Here is a 19,554-nt window from a genome sequence, read left to right on the forward strand (position 1 = left end):
AGCCTTTGCCCACCTTCCTGCCACTGATCATCATATCCACCAGAGACCCAGGGTTCTGGATTCTACTGCAGGCCATCACCCCAACTTCTCGTGGCTCAGTGTGCCAGATAGTGTGGCAGTAGAGCGTCAGTAAAAGTGTCATTTGAGTGGGGTGGTGGGTGGTTTTGAGATCACTGAAGAGTTGAATATGATGCAGTGAATGAGGTACCTATTTGCCAAGTTGTCCTTCTTCTTCGGAAATCATATATATCTGCAAGGCAGTATGGTTACACCTCATGCTATCTGTACCTATTCAGTGTCAGCTTCATCAGCCTTTTCTAGCACTAAACTTCCTAATAAAATCTAAACTATGACTGATTTCACCCCCAGGTTCATAATTTGGTGGCCATTGAGTTAGCCTATATCAACACTAAACATCCGGACTTTGCCGATGCCTGTGGGCTAATGAACAACAACATAGAGGTAAGAAACACCCAGTCTTTTAATGTGGTGCTCTTCTTATTTAGGTGGAATCTTGAATAAGCTTTCTTCCTAATAAAAAAAAGAAAAAAGAAAAAGCATAAATGTTTTTTCTTGCAACTGATTTGTGCCTTTAGCTGCTTAATAATAATACAAAAAATGTGTAATTACAGGCTATACATATTAAGTGTCTTTATAAGGCATCTTTTTATATTCCTTTGGAGCAGCTTGAAGCATTCCTTATCCTTTTTTAATCATGTTTTTCAAAATAAGGAAATACATTGTGGTAGTATGTTTTAAATACCAATATCACTTTAGCATCTTTTTCTACATCTTATCGACAGGATCAAAACCTCACAAAACAAAGAATGCAATACGTAGTGTTCATCAGAAGAGATGCATATTAGGAAAGAAATAGCTTATTGGTAATTCTCTCTTGAAGACTGAATAATTGTAGATATCAAGAGCCTGTTGTTACTTTAGATTTTTCTCATTTTGAAAAAAGATCTTAAATACATAATCATGAAATGGTCTCCTAACAAGTAATGGGCATGTTTATCTCTGGCTCCCCCCACAGCAGTATTTAATACTTTCATTCCCATGGTATCCTTTAATTACGAAGAGATGATGCACATGCTGACACTTCTGCTTTGCTTTCAGGCTGATTTCTAGTTGCTTCTGACATCTTCCCTTGAAGTCCATTTCTAACTCATGCAAGCCCCTTACCATTTCTCAACTTTATGCCACTTGCAGCATTATTAGCCTGCCTGTTTTCCAGGACTGTATTTAATACAACATTTGAATTGTTTCTTGCTAAATTTTGTTGCTGGCCGACTCCCTCACTAAAACTTAATCTTTCCTTATTGCTCTGCTGGAGACTTTGCTACTGAATTGAATAATCACATTCTATTTCGAATATTTTAAAGCTTTTAATTGTCTGATTTCCCTGCTTCTTATTTTCTCCAGCCTGTTCATATCTTCTCTCCACACACCTCTCTTTAATTATTATGCATTATACCTCGGTTAATTTATCACTCCAAGGGGACTGATGATGAGAAACTAATTTTCAGTAGTTGGTTATTTTCAACATTTTCCATGACATAGACACATGAACTAATAATTTTTGATGTTTAGAAAGAATATGTTTAGAAGTTTGAATGAAAATATACGCGCTCTTGCCTTTTATAGAAGAACTGTATGATCTTTAGAGATGCTTTAGTGTACAGGTTCTTATGAAAAAATATCAGAATGTCCATTATGCAGCAATTACATTGTTACGATGGAATAAAATAATCAGTCAAGGAATTTTGCTTTTCATTCTTGCATGAATTTATTACCAAATAGAAGGTAATATTGTAAAGTGGAACAGTTGACCATTTCTGTCCTTAAACCAAGAGAAGCTGAAGAGTATCCAGTGCTTTTGTGAGCATCACCTGGCTTGACATTTACTATGGAGGGCTTAGGCCAGCTACAAGCTTTTAATCCTACTACTTATCAAGAATGAATTCTGTCATGGTTTAATATGCACACACATTGGAAATGCCTAATTACACTTCTAACAGATGGCAAATTAGTGTGGTTTGCGTACAAATCAATAGGACCATGAGAGATTACAGACTATTAAGACCAAAGCAGCAAGTTATTCCAATAACTAATTATCCAGATATTGTTGTCATCTTCTCTGCACTTACTGTTTCAGTTCTTTGTATTTTTTTTTGTATAAAACTCTAAGCTCTGAGGAGTTATGGCCTTGATTCTGCAATTAAATTTTTATAGGGGGTCTGCCCATGCGGTGTAGAGTAGACAAAGTGCACCTCTGTTTGATCCCATTACAAGCATGAGGACAGGGTTGTAAAGTGTCTATAAACTTATGCTAATCTTGCCTTTGTTACTTAATAACGTGTAATCCTGACACCCTCCTGAACAAGACTCTGTGTATAAAATGTCTGAAGAAATAAAAGTTGTCATGTTTTATCCTTATTTAGTCAGGGATCAGATTTAATTACCAGATCACTCCCATCTTTCCCTTTATGCACTCAGACATTCTTTAGCTACTGTTTTGTTCCATAGGTAACACAAGCTGTTTTCTTGTATCTTGCCTTTTGGGGCAATAATGATCCAAGTAGCCAAGCCACCAATAGAAGCTTGTCTCTCTTGATTTATTTCAGAAATGCAGTTCTTTTAACGAGGACTGTGAGGATCTAACCTGACCCATGCTAAATAGGTGCCTCTAGCACAGAAGCTGATTTCTTGAGTGTAATTGCTAAGAGCTCTGCTTTCAGTGTTCTGCATATCAAACAGTTATTCAGTGGAAGTTTAATATTGCCAGTTAGTTTTGAATACTTATGCCTTCAGACCTGTCTTATTCATCTATCTATGGTTTTGCTCTAGGGAAGTGGTGTTCAGCCTTTTGGACCTGCAGACCAGAAAGGCCGCCTGGGGCTGGTCCACACCCTCCCTGCCCCCCTGAGTGCTGGGATTGGGTCCTGAGATTCCAGCACCACTGCCTCCTGAGGGGTTTTGGTCCTAAGGGGGTTGGGGCAGACACATCCCCCTGTCTGCTGGGATTGGGGCCCTGGGGTGGGGCCACTCTTTGCCCTGTGCACATCCAGGCCCCGTGCAGAGCACAGGGCCAAGGGGCCAGAAGTTTGGTAGCAGGGGAGTGGTGCCACTGTTTTCCTATCACTAAATTTCTGGACCCATGGGATGCCTGTGAGACAGATGACATGGGACCATGGGCTGGATCTGGCCTACTCTTGAGCACGTCTACTCTAGAGCCTTGTAGTATAGAATATAAGCTACAGTAAATATAGCTCATAATGCTAGCATCAGCCTCTCTGATTTAGGTCGTTGTCCCTGAAGCAATAAAGCTTGAGTGCACCTTGACAAAGTGATACATAATCAAATTTTTTGCTGGTTTGTTTTTAAAGGAGCAAAGGCGTAACAGGTTAGCTCGGGAATTACCTTCAACCATGCCACGAGACAAGGTTAGTTAATATACGTTTGTATTTATTTATTTAAATGTGTGCTTTTCAACCTGATCCAACCATGACAATCCCTGGTCTGATGCCCTAGTACTTAATTTTATTTCAGGGGATGAAGGAGTTAATTGGAGTTGAACATTTTCTCTTGGATACAGCTTTGTGCAGATTTTTAAAACCGCCAAGAGAAAATGCACTGTCTTATGTGCATAGGGTGCATAAGCATCCTGTTTACTTAGGTGAGGTTTAATGTGTTTGCAAGTGTGAAACGGAGTGGGTCATAACTATGGACTGAGAGAGATTAATTTCACATTGAGGGAGAGGCTTATAAAGTACAGTGTGCAAACAAGTCCCTTTTACGGCTTTAGTGGAGTGCAACATTGCTGTCTTGGGAAGAAAAAAATGAAGCAAAAAATGGGAGTTTATCCTTATGCTTAGATAGGGATCCAGTGTAGTTACTGCTCCTTCAGCTGTATACAGTCAGTGGGTTTAATTTGCCAGGTTCTCAGAACAAGTTGGGTAATTAATTCATTCACATGAAACAGAACAAAGTGGCCTGAAAAAATCCTGCTTAGTTGTGGAAAAGGCCATCTAACAATTTGTCATTATTTTAGCTTATTACAGGTACTTATGCATACTTGGTGGTCTGTAAAAGTAGAGCAAACCCAGAATGATGCAAAATGACTTGTTTGTGTCTCCAAAATGTTGGTTTAACCTTGTAGGAATTGTCACAATTTGTAACTTATATTCAATGAACTGCCAAAATGTATCCAACATAGGTTAAGGGTGAATTGGGAGCCCAATCAACATGAATTGGGAACCTTAAGCAGTCTAGAGTTTGCTTTCTGTGCTCTGTAACCATGCACGTTACATTCTGCTTTTGATGAATTTCATTGGAAAGTATAGTTTTTAAATCTGCAGTTTGACATTGGGGACCAAGCAGAATGCTTGATATATATATATATATATTTTTTTTTAAGTGGCTCCTTTTCAAAGCCTTTGGGAAGTTGTTTTTTTTTTTTTTTTTCCCCTGTCCATTCTACCATGTTGCTTGCAAATCTCAAAGTTCCAGTGCTTTTCTGGGTGGTTAACAACACCAGTAGAGAACAATGCACAAATGTATTAGATAGGCTTTGTCTTCATTTGATTTTTTTTTTTTTTTTTTTTTTTTTTTTTTTTTGCTGAATTTTTTACCTTTAGTCTACTAAACCTACAGGTGCATTAGCACCTGCCTCCCAGGAAACTGCTACTGCTGCTTCTGCTGAGGCTGATGGCAAGGTGTGTCCTGATTCTTTCTATAAGCATGGCATGCATGTTCTTGTGATGCACCTTGAACACAGTTGAAAGTAACTTAATATGCATGTGTGTCACTACTGGCGCAGTGTCTTCTGTCTGGATCATGTGTCCTGTAGTGCTGAGACTGCCTATCACTACTCATAATGCTGTAGGACAGTGGTTCTCCACCAGGATGCTGCTATACCCAGGGATGCTCTGAGGAACCCTCCCCTCCTTCCTCAGGGGTGCCATGATGCAGGCGTTGCTGCTGTGATGACAGTAGCCAGATAAAACTGCCCTGCTTGCAGGTGTGTGCCATTCACACATTCTGGTTACATTAGGGCTCTCTGATAACCCTAAAGCAGACATAGCTGACTTGGGCTGTAGCCCATCCAGCAACCCCCCCTCCCACTCCAAAAAATAAATTAAAAAAAAGCTCCTCCTGGAAACAGAAGTTCAGGGGAAAATTCTACTTGTGTGCCTCTGTTTCCAGGAAAGGGAAGAGGAGAGTAGTTTGCAAGGAGCTACAGTCCAAGCCAGCTGTCTGCTTTAGAGCAGTGGTTCTCAAATTTTTTTTTGTACCAGGACCCATTTGTAAACATTGGCCAGTCCTGACCCAGTGCCTCTCCCTCCCAACCCACTATCTGCTGCTGGGGTTGTGGGGCATAGTGGGGGGGCTCCCAAGTAGCCCCTTGCAGGCTGGAACTCTGGCAGCCTGCAAAGGAAAACCCACCGTTTCTCACATTTTTCTCCTTTAAAGGAGAATCCATTTTTAAAGTTTGTTGATCCATTCATAGAGTTTTTTCATGACCCTTCAATATATTTTTGTGACATGCTTTTGGGTTACACCCCACAGATTGAGAAATGCTGCTTTAGGGTTATCAGAGCTCTAATACAGGAGGAGTGTGTGCATGTGCCACAGCCCTTTCTAGGCTGGCTGTACAAGAGCAGGCACACAGGGCAGTTTTACCTGGAGATGGAAACATGGAGGTAAGTTGAGGCAGCACTAACAGTGGTTCTCAGCTGGGGATGTTGCAAACTTTTAAATGTGGTGGAGGGGTGCCCTGACTCAGAAAAAGTTGAGAACAACTGGTTTACGATGTATAAAGATGGGAAATGGGCTGAGTATATTCAGGTAGAACCTTTGCTGCTTTCAGCTGGAGCATTTGTTTGCGGTATGTGATGGTGCAAGTGTGCAGAGCCATTATTTGCAGAAACTTCTTTCACCAAAGTAGCCTACAGTACTTTAATCAAACATGTCAAGTATCGTTTTTAAACCGCGTGTTTTAATGTCTTAACAGTTAATAAAGGAGAGCAGGAGACATACTTAAAATGTGAGTCTCCTGCTTCCTGCAGGGAATTTTGCAGGCTCTGTTTAATGAGCTTCGCTTTTGAAGTCCCTAATCTCTGCTCACTAATTGGTTCATACTTGTACAAGGCATCCTATAATGGCTTTTTACACTTCCACACCAGTATCCTACCTGCTTTGTTACATTTGTGTTGCATCCATGCACAACAATTGTTTGCTAATATATAGGGGTGCTCCGATAGAGATTTTGGGGGCCAATACTGATAGCCAATATTTAAGGAGGCATATCAGCCAATACTGATTCAATTTCCGATAGAGCTGCCTCCAGCTGGTAAGTCTGTTGTTGGGGGGGGCAGATCAACACCCCCTGTGGTGAGGGAGGGGGTGCAGGGGTAGGTGCTGTCTGAGCGGGGAGGGGCTGGAGAAGAGCCAGGGCTGTGCTGGGTGGCTGGTAGCAGCAGCACTGAGAGCAGAGCAGCAGCAAAACTTGAGGTGGTTGCAGCATCCTCCCAGTGCCACCGAAGCCTGCTCTGAGCCCAGCCCCCACTGAGAAGAGCCTTGCCCCACCCTGCACAGATACAGATCCAGGGACACATGCCACCCCACCGTGCCCTCCTGGGGTGGGAGCCGCCTCCTCTGCCCCCTCCCTCTGCCCCGCCTGGACAGTGCCTGCTCCCTCCCTCACTGCGAGGGGTGTTGATCTGCTCCCCCATGCCCCTTCCCTGCCCCCTCCCCTTCCACCACAGTGGACTTACCAGCTGCACACAGCTCTCCACACTGTTAGCTGTGGTCCTCACTGCCTGAGTGCTGTGCTGCGGCTGCACACAGCATGGGCATTTATCAGCCAAATTATCAGCCCCATCGGGCTGATATCTGATGCAGCAAATTTTTTTTTATACCGGTACCAATCCGATATCGGACCAATGTATCGGTGCACCTCTACTAACACATTATTTCACAGGCAGAATCGCTTGGTGCCTATTGTACTAGGTGCAACATGTACATAACCCTGCTTGCAATGAGCTAGAATTCTCTTTAGGTGCTAGCTATTTGATTACAGGAATCATAACTGGATGTAGTAAGAATGGGCTAGGGGCAAGCACCTGAAAAAGCTGAAAACTGCACTGTTGACACTGAGTTTGGGGTGTTAGTGATGGTGTAGGTGTTCCTTAGGGCACCAGGAAGGATGGTATCAATAATTGCAGGGGAATTGCTGAATTCTGGTGCTTTCTTGTTCACTATACAAAATATATACTTTTATGTGGGTGCATGCATCTAAATACTCTATCTTAGATTCTGTTCATTTTTAAAAGAATGCGGTGACTGATTCTGAGAGGGGCCTTGTGTGCCTGTGGGGCCGCTAATTTAGAGCTGCATTCAGGAGCTTAACACCTAAATTGTGAAGTCATTAGGAGCAGAAGTCCTAACATTAGCTGAACACATCATAAGCTTCCTTTTAAACCCCTTGTTGTTTCTCTTAATGCCTCTACTCTACTAATACTGTATTTACTCGAATATAAGATGACCCTGAATATAAGATAATCCCCAATAATTAGATTCTCTATCTGGGAAAATTATAAGAAATAAATCACTTCAATGATTTATTTCTTATAATTTTCCAGGCATGGAATCTAAGTACAGTAAAATCTCTGTTTTCCGGCATTTTGCTAGCCAGCATCCTCTATTAACCGGCACTACACCACTGTGCGGGCCGGGAGCGGTCCGAGGCTTTCGGGGGCGCGCGGCGGGCTGTGGCCAGCAGCCATGGCACGTGGGTCGGGGAATTCGGCACAGCGGACTAGAATTAGGCACGGACGCGTAGCGGTTGATTAAAGATTATTTTACTTACACCGTAGATGGTCGCGGTGCAGGCAGGGAAAACTTCGCTTAAGTCGCAGTTACAAACGAAAAGAAAACTCGCTCGAGCAAGACCTGTAGAAAACTTGAGCCTCTTGAAATAACCCGGAAAGAGCTCTGGATGCACACGCACGTGCGCGCACACACACACACACGAAGTTTGCTAGGCTCCGTGGCTCGAGCGCGCAGGGAAGGGTACGTCAAGGGATCAGGCGGCGACGGGGAGAGGCTAGAGGTTGATCAGGCCCCTGTATCCTCCTTAAGGCACACGCTGAGTTTGTTAGGCTCCACAGCGCTTAGAGTTCTTCACGAGATGTGAAGTTCTCCTTCTCCTACCGTGCAAAGAAAGCTCCTTGTGGCGGGAAATAATTCTGCAGTGCCGAAGCGCACACAAAATCATACCCTTGGGTCATGACAACCACCACTGCGTGCAGCCATCCTGCGCTGCCATCACATGCAAGCCACGTACAATCCCCCCGTGTTGCTGCCGCTGCCATCCACCACCACCACTGCATGCACCCCCTCCCCCCTTTCGGGTATTTTTAGATAACCGGCATTTTTACATTACTGGCACCCAGCATTCCCCGCTCATGCTGGATAAGGGAGATTTTATGGTATTGGAGGATTGTCTTAAATTCCCTGTCCACCCTCACAGCTACATCAAGGAAAGCAGTGGATGGAGGGGAGAGGTGGCCCCCTTGTCCTGTGCCCTGCCTACTTCTTCCTCTGCAGCTATCCTGCTCCCCTGCAGCCTGCACCCCCCCACCCTCAACTTCCCCCAGTCTCTGCCTCTTCTCCCTCCTGCACCCCCCCCAAATGCACACACTTTCAGGTGCTGCTTGGGCTGCTCCATAGTTTCATAGTTGTATAGTTGTTAGGGGCTGGAAGGGACCTTATTGATCATTGGGTCCAGCCCCCCTGCTTTTGGGCAGGAAAGGCTGCTGGGATCAAATGACTCCAGTGAAATAGGCGTCAAGATGCTTTTTGAAGATCGCCAGGGTGGATGATTGTACTGCCTCTGTTGGGGAGACTGTTCCAAACCCTTGGCATTCGACTTGTAAAGAAATCTTTCCTTGTGTCCAGTCTGAAGCGATCCTCAATCAGCTTGTGCCCATTATTTCTTGTCTTCCCCTGGGGGGCCTTGGTTAATAGATGCTCTCCCAGGCCCTGATGTATGCCCTTGATTCCAGATCACAGCATGTGAGAATCTCAGCCCTTGCCTGGCCATTCAGCAGTGTCAGGCAACTGGTTCAGGGAGGTGTGAGCCTTCATAAGTGACAGTCCACTTTGTCAGACACTATTAATTACTTACAAAAGCCCACACACTTCCCTATTTCTGCTTGACTTCAGATTAACATAGTTAACCACCTCTTTAATCATGCTTTTAAGTAGCTGAGCATTAAAGAAAAAAACCCAAAACCTTGAGCAGTTCCACTGGTTGGTCAGAATTGGTATTCATCCTTGAATACTTTGCTTTTAACTTGTAGGAAAGTTTATTTGCCATTTTTGCTTTCAGAACCTTTTAAGCCAAAGATTGGCTTTATGGTAGTTGTGGTTTTTTAACCATAAGCACAGTAATACAGGTTTGTCTTGTTTTCTGTCTGCTCTTGAGCAGATTGTAAGTTGTATTTTGAGGCTTTTGGTGATCCAAATATGAATTATAAATTTCTACTTCCTTTTTTTTTTTTCCAATTAGCTCTAGATACAAAGGGAAAAATGGTGAGCTCGGTGAATGAACAGTTTGGTAGGTGCCTAGAGAAGAATGGAAATGCTTGGATTTTGTGAATGAGAGCTGCCAGTGTAGTCTGTCATTTAGACTAATGTAACATTTGGCATGTTACTCCTGAGATACTTTTGCATCCTATGTTCCTAATGCACAGTCTACATTTAGGTGTTTTATATTCCCTATACAAGACCTGGGGGTGGAGTGGGAGGGGGGAAGGGAGGTGTCAGTGAGTCGATCCTTCTGTGTGAGACTGCACAGGCTAAGAACTCTAGTCCTTTACTTTCAGTAACTTAGGGGGAGATTTGCTTTGCTTTTGTTTTGCCTATTTGGGTTATTTTAAATTTTGGTTTCTTGGTGTGCTAAACCAAACTCACCTACCTAGAAGGGGTTGCCTTGGAGATGGATTGCTACAACTTTAAAGCTGTGCAACATACATTTTAATACTTGGGATCATCAAGGCATGTGGTTCTTACAGCTGTTAAAAGGGACCTTTTTGTTTTTACCTGAATTGAAGCACTGGAGCAGTTGTTCAAATAATTATACAAGCCCTTCATAGCTGTACTGCCTAGAAATTACAGAACCAAAGAAAAGTTGCTGCTCCCTGTTTTTGTAGGTGCTGCTGCTCCAAGATGCAGGGTAACACTTTCATAACTTCCTGCATGACTTAGTAGCCTAACTTACATTTTTAAAAACAATTTATATACTTTAGACCTTATCTACATAGGATCATAGGAATGATAGAATAGTTAGAAAGCATGAGGAAGTTTATATTCATGTCCTGCCTTACACTGGCAAAAAGTATTGTGGGTCTGCTTGTGGACTTTTAAGGTATTAAATTGAATTATAATAATTCAGCTCTATGGCTCCTTGAAACAGTTTCAGATAAACCCAGAAAGGTACTTTTATTCTGTGCAGAGGAAGGAGTACACTGAGAAGAAATGAAGTACACTGGAACAGTTGAATCATTTTTAACTGGAAAATCTCCCGTGTGTCACTGATCTTTTTGATGGGACTTGAGCTGTTGAGGGTCTGATTTCCTCTTGAAGATGAAAAGTGGGTTCTTGAGACATTTAAAACAGGTTTAAAAAAAACGAGTCAGTTCACGCTGACATTGGTCAATATTTAGTGAATTGGATGAGTCTCTCTCAAGTCCTCTACCCAGAGTTAAAGGGAGAGAAAAGGTGTTGGAAGCAAAGTCTGGAATGAGTCTCAGTAAGGGCTGTACACTCCAAGATGCAGACCACCACTTTTTGCCCACAGTTGAGTAGTAGTGTGCTTCACTGGAGACTGCCTTTGTGGTGTCTTTGATTTTTAACTTTTTGGTGTATGTTTGTATTGTGATCTTTTTGCAGGCTGTCCCTGGAGTAGGGGATGCAACACAAGAGCCCGGTACAGGCAGCTGGAGAGGGATGTTAAAACCCTCAAAAACAGAAGAATTGTTTACTGAGGAAAAGCCCAAACCAGTTTCAGTCTTACCTGCCAGCCCACAGAAAGGGTATGCTGTCAACCTGTTGGATGTGGTGAGTTGAGAGATGACGTAACTGCACCTTGTAGCTCAGATCCAGGAAACAAGACTTCTTAAGTCTGTTTTGAATTTAGCACCTTTAGACTATGCAACTGGGGAAACAGACTGACTTCATTCTCACAGTTTTCCTACTTCACTAGTGCTGCAAAATGATCTACTGTCATTGGTAGCGCAAATGCCCAATTTCAGCAGTAATGAATGGATAGGCATTTTCACTGTCAGGGACCTTGAGGTTGTGAAAAACGGAACATCAGTCAACTAAAAAATGTTACGTTTTTTTTCTCTTAAAGGGCTTTTTTTTTGGAGGGGAGGAGGGGTACTGCATTGTACCTTTCCTTTGAAAGTTACATTCTGCTATTCAAAGAAGTGAAATGTTTTAAACGGTGTTTACAGGTTAACTTTGTGTTTGCTTTTTCATATAGCCTGTACCTGTCGCACGCAAACTCTCTGCCCGTGAACAACGAGATTGTGAGGTGATTGAACGACTTATTAAATCCTACTTCCTTATTGTCCGAAAGAACATTCAGGACAGGTAATGCCTCATGTTTTCTGTATTGCCACTCTTATCTCCCAAAGCTATGTACACTTTTTTCAGCAGCAAGTGATGGTCAGCATCAGGTTGCTTTTATATTGCTTTGTCTTGTTAGTGAGATGGACAATATAATCATTCTGCAAGAGTAGAAGTTGTGAAATTTTATTTCTCATCAAACTGAAGTCATTTGCTAAGGAGAAGAGTGCACTGTTTCAGAGTGTCTAGTATTGTTTTCTACTTTTTGGGGGGATCCGTATTATATTGCACTGCAAGCTTCCAAAATTGGTGGTGGGGCAGCATTAATTGCTATTTCCCTGCTGCCAAATTTTCAGGGGAGGTAGAGCCCTATAGGCTGGATAACATGGCCCTACATGGTAGACTGGATGCACAGGGTGGTGTGGGGCCCATTCCTGTTGTGTGGGGCTAGCACAAGGCAGTGCAGGAACCGATGAATGGGGCTGAATCCGGCCTGCAGAGCAGCCTTATGTCACTCATCTGGCTCATGAGGCCAAAAGGTTGAGCCTTACAGCTGTAGGGCATGGCAATTAGTGTTAGGTGGATTGTGGTAAAACCCCAAGTATAGTTAGGCTTTCAAAACACTCAACTTTTCAGCTATCAACCATTCAACTAAGGAAGCTCATGTGGAGCTCTTATGCTAAAGTATTTCAGTCCTTGTCCATAGGAGTTGAAGAAGCAGATATCTAAGTGTGCCATACATACAAGTTGTATGATTTTTTATGACGTTATTGCCTTTAAAGCAGATCGTGGTTCTGTTTCAATCTAAGGAGCAAACAGAGCAGTAACTACATGATTTTATTAATACTTTGTAGGAAAAAAGCAATATATTCTCTTTTCTTTGTGTATACTTTAAAAAAAAAAAAGAGAGAGAGAGAAAAAATCTAGAAGATGGAGGTTAAATCAAGTTACTTTGCCAGTACTGTGGCCACTGCAAAATTGTCACTCCAGAAGATTTTCTCCAGAAAATTCTTCAGTATTGTGTCTAATGTAGGTTTATCTGTCTTTGGGGCAGAGGCTGCATGGTGTTCCTGAAAAGTTTAGTTGACTTATTCCTGATCCTCAACCTAAATCAACTACTACTTAACTTTTATCTCAGTACTTTTGGTTAAGCTGCATTTCCTTTTATGATTCTGAATAAGATTTTTCCTTGTTATGCACTTTTTTTCCACGTTCATAGATGGGGAACATTTACATTGTAGTTGCTCTTACATTCAAAGCTATGTAATATCTACTGCAGAGATATATTTTGAAAATGCCTGTTTTTGAAAAGAACATTCTGTACCTTTCTGCATAGAGGCTTTTACCACAGTGTTGCCTCAGGCCCCTTCCATCCAAACGCAACTTTGACCTGAGTTTAGTGGTACATTCAGCCTAAGCTAGCTGGGTCACTAAGGGCTATCAGCAGTAATCTTGGTTTTTTTCTGCTTAGGCTAGTAGTGTGCCTACTTGTAATGAGGGCACAGACTAAATCACTAAAGCACAAAATCAGTTCCATAGGCAGGCTCTCCCACAGTTCATAGAACAGCAGTTTACTGCAGCACAAATGGAGGGAGGCTCATCGAATAATTCCACCGGCCCTGCACTTCATTGTTTCTGGGAGATGCCATGAAGGGTTGGTCTGGGAAGGGCTGTGGCATGACCAGGGACTCCTGCCTGCTTTAAGGTTATCAGAGAGCCCTAATGCAGGCAGGAACATTCACATGCTGCATTCCTTCCCAGTCACACCATGGTATCCATGAAAGGGTCTTGCAGCATCCTGACTACAAAAAAAGTGCCTTTTGTTTATGCAGTGCTGAGCACATTGGGGCTGTTCCATAATTAGGGCTTGTAGGCAATTCAGTAATATATATTATAATAGCATTATCTCACCAATTCCCATCTAATTGACCCCTTCCCTCCCCCCGGAATCTGTTTTGGTGAGCTGTGCTTGTGCTGTTAGATGCCTTAAACATTGTGTCCATTCCTATTCTCCGTTCCATCTGGTCCACACTACATAATTTTGAGGGCAGAATGCAAGTTCTGCAGACAGAACTGTGAGCTGGCAGATTACCAGCAGCAGAAGATGTATGTAGACCCTTGTTCTCTCTACTAGGGTTAGTGACCCATTCCATGGTGGATGCTTTCCCAAGATGCCCTTCATGCTGTGCCAGTGCAGCTGCTGCAGTGGGACCTTGCAGGTGTGAATGCCTTTTGGCAGCAGAAACAGCCATTGTATAGGCAAGGCCTTAGTTATTATCCTGTACTGAAGAGCTGTCTTAGTGTTTCAGCATGCTGGGCTTCCTGGGGCCTGATCTTGATTGACTGCTCATTCTTACTGTAATAAAAAATATATTATGCTTTCTATTATTTGAACAAAGCATAGAGTCCCTTCATTTACTGTAAAGTACAATCATAGAATCTTGCAAAATTGGGGTTGGAAGGACCTCAGGAGGTCATCTAGTCCCAACCCCCTGCTCAAAGCAGGACCATCCCCAACCAGATCACTCCAGCCACGACTTCGTCTAGCTGGGCCTTAAAAACCTCCGAGGCTGGAGATTGTATCACCTCTGCGTGACCCATTCCAATGCTTCACCACACTCCTAGTGAAAGAGATTTTCCTCATATCAAACGTAAACCTCCCTTGCCGCAACTTAAGACCATTGCCCCTTGTTCTGTCATCTGCCACCACTGAGAACAGTTCAACTCCACCCCCTTTGTAACCACCTCACTCCAAGTCACCTCAGAGGCAAAGATTTGGCCTGTTAGACCGCATATAATCACTGCAGCTATTTAGGAAAAGCAATTAAGTTTACAGCAATACGTAATAGGCCTGTGTGAAATTTCGGCAGCTGTTCCGTTTCGGAGGTGTTTTGGGCCATTTCGGCACATGAAACGCCAAATCTGAATCGAAACGGAAGGCTCTGAAATAGCTCTGAAATGTTTTGGAGCAGAACTTGCAGGGAAACAAAAACTAAGAAGAGAGAAAGAGGTGGGGAGGGACTGCTCTGATATTGACATCTAGCTCTGATTGCTTCCCCCAGCTTTTCCTGGGGGGTGCGGCCCCTGATTTGCACGCGGGGTTTCAGCAGGCTGCCACTGCAGGCTGTGGACAGTGGCAACTGCTCAGCACAGGCCACGCTGAGCGCTGGGAAGACTGCAGTGCTGCTGCTGGCTCCAGCCTGCAGAAACACAGCATGCAGATCCAGGGGCCCATGTCCCCTGGGAAGAGTTGGAGGAATTGAACCGGGGGCTAGAAAATGTAACAGGGAGCTGGGCGATCCCTGCTGTGCAACCTGGCTCCCCAGGGAGAAGAGATCCCTTTTGGGGTCTGCTCCTCACCGCTACTCACCCTGTGCAGCCCCAGATTTCTGCTCCCTGCGGAGCCAGGTCATATGGCAGGGACTAGCACTGCCCTACCATGAGACCTGGCTCCGCAGGAAGCAGATATCCGTGCTGAGGTCTCTTTGCCACTGCTGCCCGCCCTGCGTAGACCCACGTTGCCGGGGCAGCGCGGGGTGGGCAGCAGCAGTGAGGAGACCCTGGCACGGGTCTCTGCTCCCTGTGGAGCCGAGTCGCCTGGCAGGGACAGCAGGCTTGCTCGCCACTCTGTGCTGCTTCCCTGCCCCACGACCTGGCATGACGGGGATCAGAGATCCGTGCGGGGGTCTTCTCACTTGCATGGAAGGCAGCAGTCCTTCCCCAGATGAGCCACCCACAGCCCTGTCCTGCTGCCTGCTGGGGCCCTGTAGCCCCCAGCCCTGCCCAGCTGGGTAGGGCAGTGTACAGCTTCCCTTGCAGTCCTTTCAAAACAGATTCGGAGAAGATTCAGCAGAGCTGAATCTCCAAAACAGACTTGGTTGAAACAAAACAGGACAGTGATCTGAAACACCAAAACAAATCACTGTCCTCCAAAACTGGATCGAAACACAGCAGTTTCGCACAGCCCTAATATGCAAGTGTCTCTTGTCACTTCAGGACAAATTATTTGCACTTAAACATGAAGATTAACTCATTTAATGTTTTAATAATGCCCTGGTTTCATGGGTTTAGTTTTTTGGGTTTTTTTTCCTCTTCTTTTTGGCTTGCAGTGTGCCAAAGGCAGTGATGCATTTCCTAGTGAATCACGTAAAGGACACTCTTCAGAGTGAGCTAGTAGGACAGCTGTACAAATCCCTGTTGTTGGATGACCTTCTGACTGAATCTGAGGACATGGCACAGCGCAGGAAGGAAGCAGCTGACATGTTAAAGGTATCTAATCTTCTAGGAACAGTAAATCAAACCGGAATTATCACTTGATTAAATCTCCTGAGGTTCTACATATATAGCAGTAGTTGCATTTTTTGGATGTATGTCCATGTATATTTTTTCCTCAATTTATATTTGTTACTATTAAAAGAAGCAATAAGTAAGCAAGAAAGCAGTAATGAAATACTGGGAACATTCATTATTTCACTAATCTAGCTACTGAAATAAACCAGAAATTCAGGTGTAGACTGTTGTCTTAGTTTTATCAGCCAGTTTTAATATAGTAAGGGTTGTTTCAGCTTTTCCAAAGTATTTCTTTGAAGTTGTTCAGCCCAAACTTGAAAATGGGGTCTCGCAGCATTTGAATGCATTTCCCTGGCTAAACAGTAAGATCCTGGTCTTGGGTGATACAGTAGTTTGGTGACCAGTGCAAAGCTTTTCTCTTAAAGGTTTTGATTGGAATACTCCTCTAAATGAAGGTGTGGCAAATACTGCATCAGTGCTGCTTCTGTTGCTGTGAGGTGTCAGGAGGTAGGGCAGGGTGGCATATTAAACCCCTAGAAGACGTTAATTTGATTACATGACAGGATGCAAGGAATTTTATCCCAGATCCCTGTTCCCCGCTCTCTCTCTCCCCCCCCCCCCCCCAAAAAAAAAAAAACCCCCCAAAACCGCACCTCTTGCCATGCCAGTCATTCATAGTCTGCCATGGCGGGATGCACTTTTTGGGGGGCTCAGATCCCATCCTGTGTCTGCTAGGGCACATCTCCCTGATACCAGGTGGTATGCCTGCCCTTTCACCTTGCCAGTGCATAGGCAGTTCCCAAATCCTGGGTTTCCCATGTGCCCGATCTTTAAATGCCCAGTTACATGTGCAACTTTCAAACATGCTGGCATACAGGGAGCTTGAGAAATGGTGGTTGCGCCCAGTCCCCTGATGCCTGTGCCCCAGACTTTCAAAGGTGATATGGGAGGGATCAGGGAGCTGGGGATCAGCTATATTATAACAAAAGAAAGAAAAAAAAAAAAAAGCCCTTTCCTTAAGGGATAGCAACAAAGTCCTTTTATGTTAACCTGAGAGCTCTCTGTTTCAAATTTAATTTGTAACATCGGGTTCCTGAGAGTTGAGGGGATGGCTTGACAGAGGCTGTGTGATATTGTCTTGACAGCACCTTTTTGTAATATTTTACCCTTGTATAACTCCTCCCTCTGAGGACTTCAGAGACCTTCATGATTAGAGCCTCCAAATTCATGATCTGGTTTCTGAACTTCAGCATTCCACAGCTAGAAAAATCTCCTGGTTGCTGTGTGAGAAGTATATTTTTGTAAAAGCTAACTACTTGTTTTACTTCCTCTGCAGGCCTTGCAGCGAGCCAGTCAGATTATTGCTGAGATTCGAGAGACGCATCTTTGGTGAAGCTTTCTCTACCTGCCACAATGTTTTTTTGGGTGGAGACCCTGATGACTTGAATATTGCTAGGCATTGTATACTGAGTAGAATTTTATTTATGAACTTTTATGTGTACTGCAACTATGTGTAAACCTGCTCACGTAAAGACAGTTGGTTTGACTTTCGGACAGAAAAGTATGCTGTACTTTGCAAAACAAAAAAAACAAAAAACAGTCATATTTCATCCACATAATAAATGGCTCTAAATGTTTTCTTACCAGTTTTCTGGTGCAAATAAAGCAGACCCAAGTCTACTGTCTTCTGACAGTCTTGGGAAGAACCATTAAAGTTCCAGCGCCTGGCTTGCTAAACCAGTTGCCCGTAGATACAGATGGACAGTGTAGTCTTGTGGTGTTGTTTCAAGCTGCTTTTACAATAGAAGTTTCAATGCTGTGAAGAGGAGAGAGTACCAAATATCTTCTTCGAGTATATTGCATGCACCATGGCAAATGGCAATCTCAATTTGATAGCTGGCCCAGTAGAGATGTCTCCCATATAACTCTGTATGTGTGTCCCCATTTTTTTTCCAGAACTTCAAAAGAAAGCAGCATTAAAACAAATTTCTGAACTGCATAAGCAAGTTTCAGTTTAGATGATTTAGCCTGGAACTTTAAAGCTAACAAGAGGACCTGCTAACGAGCTGGTGCAAGCCAATAAAAGTGCACCAGAATTTGCATATCTTGTTGGGGATGAATCAGGTGTACGAGCACCTCCCCCTCTGGGACCAAAGCCCTGGACCATCTGCTAGTAGAGCTGTTCTGACAGAATTTAAAAATAAAAATGAATTTGAAACTCTTGTGGGATAGTAAGTGTTTCTTTAAGGATAAATTAGACAAGGGGAGAGGGGGGAATCCCTTCTTTTTCTTTTCCTTTTTAAGTAATTTTGGAAAGAACAAAGGCATGGAAGGGACTGGAGGACTGGAGTGCTTGTACTATATTACTGCTCTTGGGAAGAGAGGGTGAGGGAGGGAAATCTTGTACTGTGTGTTTAGATTACTTTTTTTTCCCCAAGACGACCCAAGTAGTCTGAGCAGCAAATGTGAAATTGGGACTGTAATTGATGATAGATTTTTCTCCTGGTTACAGCTAGCACAGCTAAACGTGGATCACATGAGCTTCTGATTTTTAAAAAATGTATTATAGTCTCCTATATGAATGCAGACTCCAGTACACTTGCACATATTTTTTTCACACAGATTTACTTTGATAAAGTGAAAATATTTACAATGGTCTTCCTGGTGTTGTTTTTCATATGCACATTTTGTTTGTTGAAGTTAAATGTTACTGCCCATATGTATGGTTATTCTTGGTGTATCAGACCAATACAATAAGATTTCTCCTTCCACACACAGTTTCTTCACCAATTCAACATTTAACTGAAATTGCATACTTTTTTTTAAGCTGCTAAACTATTTATAAACCTATGAACCTGGTAATTTTATGAACAGTTGAAGAACCAATTTATAATAACGGCTGTTAACAAAGTATTGACCCAAGTAAATGCTCATATTAAGTTTCTCAGCAGTATCTTCATATTAAATTAAGACCAACAGAAGCAAACCTTTAATGCTGTTTGGCTTACATGTATCACTCTCTTTACCTAACATATAACATTAAATTCTGCATCTATAAGTAGCTTGAAAATTCACATGGTAAAAATCAGGAGGGAAAAAGTGCTGCCTTCTGTGGTCCTGGAAATATGAGGCCAGGTTGAAGGCAGGATACAAACCAGCTTTAATACTACTGTTCACCACCAGATCAGTTTCTTTATATTTTAATGAAAGCATTACACTTTTTATAATTGAAATCCACTTTACATTTAACACTGTTAAAGTGTTATGTTGCTCCTCTGCTTCTTACCTTCCCCATTTGATGTAAAAATGTTACTTTCCAGCATATTGGTGCTAGACATAAGGCATAAGCAGTAATTTAGATTCCATAATTAAATTTTACAATCTACTTGTCAAGAAATTATATGAATCTTGTGAACTTTCAGAAGCATGCATTAACAAATGAGTGCAGTATGTTTGAGGAAGTCTCACAAGTGAGGAATATTGCACAAGCAATTATACAATTAACTACGTGCTAATTAGTATTGCTGGCTTGAATTCTTTCCAAAGTGCTATATCAAATTTGTGCATGTGGTCTTACTTCCCTTTTAAATAATCTGATGTATGATTTGCGGAAAGAAATGAACA

At 42.9% G+C, this 19,554-nt stretch overlaps 1 protein-coding gene across 1 annotated transcript in view; it reads left to right on the forward strand.

Annotated features, from left to right (window-relative positions):
- Positions 1-18,583, forward strand: part of DNM1L (dynamin 1 like) — a 63,087-nt gene extending 44,504 nt beyond the window's left edge. Inside the window, exons 14-20 of the mRNA XM_025202842.1 lie at positions 370-462; positions 3,390-3,446; positions 4,641-4,718; positions 10,960-11,127; positions 11,555-11,664; positions 15,750-15,909; positions 17,267-18,583. Coding sequence (XP_025058627.1) covers positions 370-462; positions 3,390-3,446; positions 4,641-4,718; positions 10,960-11,127; positions 11,555-11,664; positions 15,750-15,909; positions 17,267-17,323 — 723 coding nt within the window. The 3' untranslated portion in view covers positions 17,324-18,583. The remainder of the gene's footprint in view (positions 1-369; positions 463-3,389; positions 3,447-4,640; positions 4,719-10,959; positions 11,128-11,554; positions 11,665-15,749; positions 15,910-17,266) is intronic.
- Positions 18,584-19,554: the final 971 nt, after the last annotated feature.

Source organism: Alligator sinensis, unplaced genomic scaffold (assembly GCF_000455745.1).
Source record: "Alligator sinensis unplaced genomic scaffold, ASM45574v1 scaffold957_1, whole genome shotgun sequence".
Lineage (NCBI taxonomy): Eukaryota > Metazoa > Chordata > Crocodylia > Alligatoridae > Alligator > Alligator sinensis.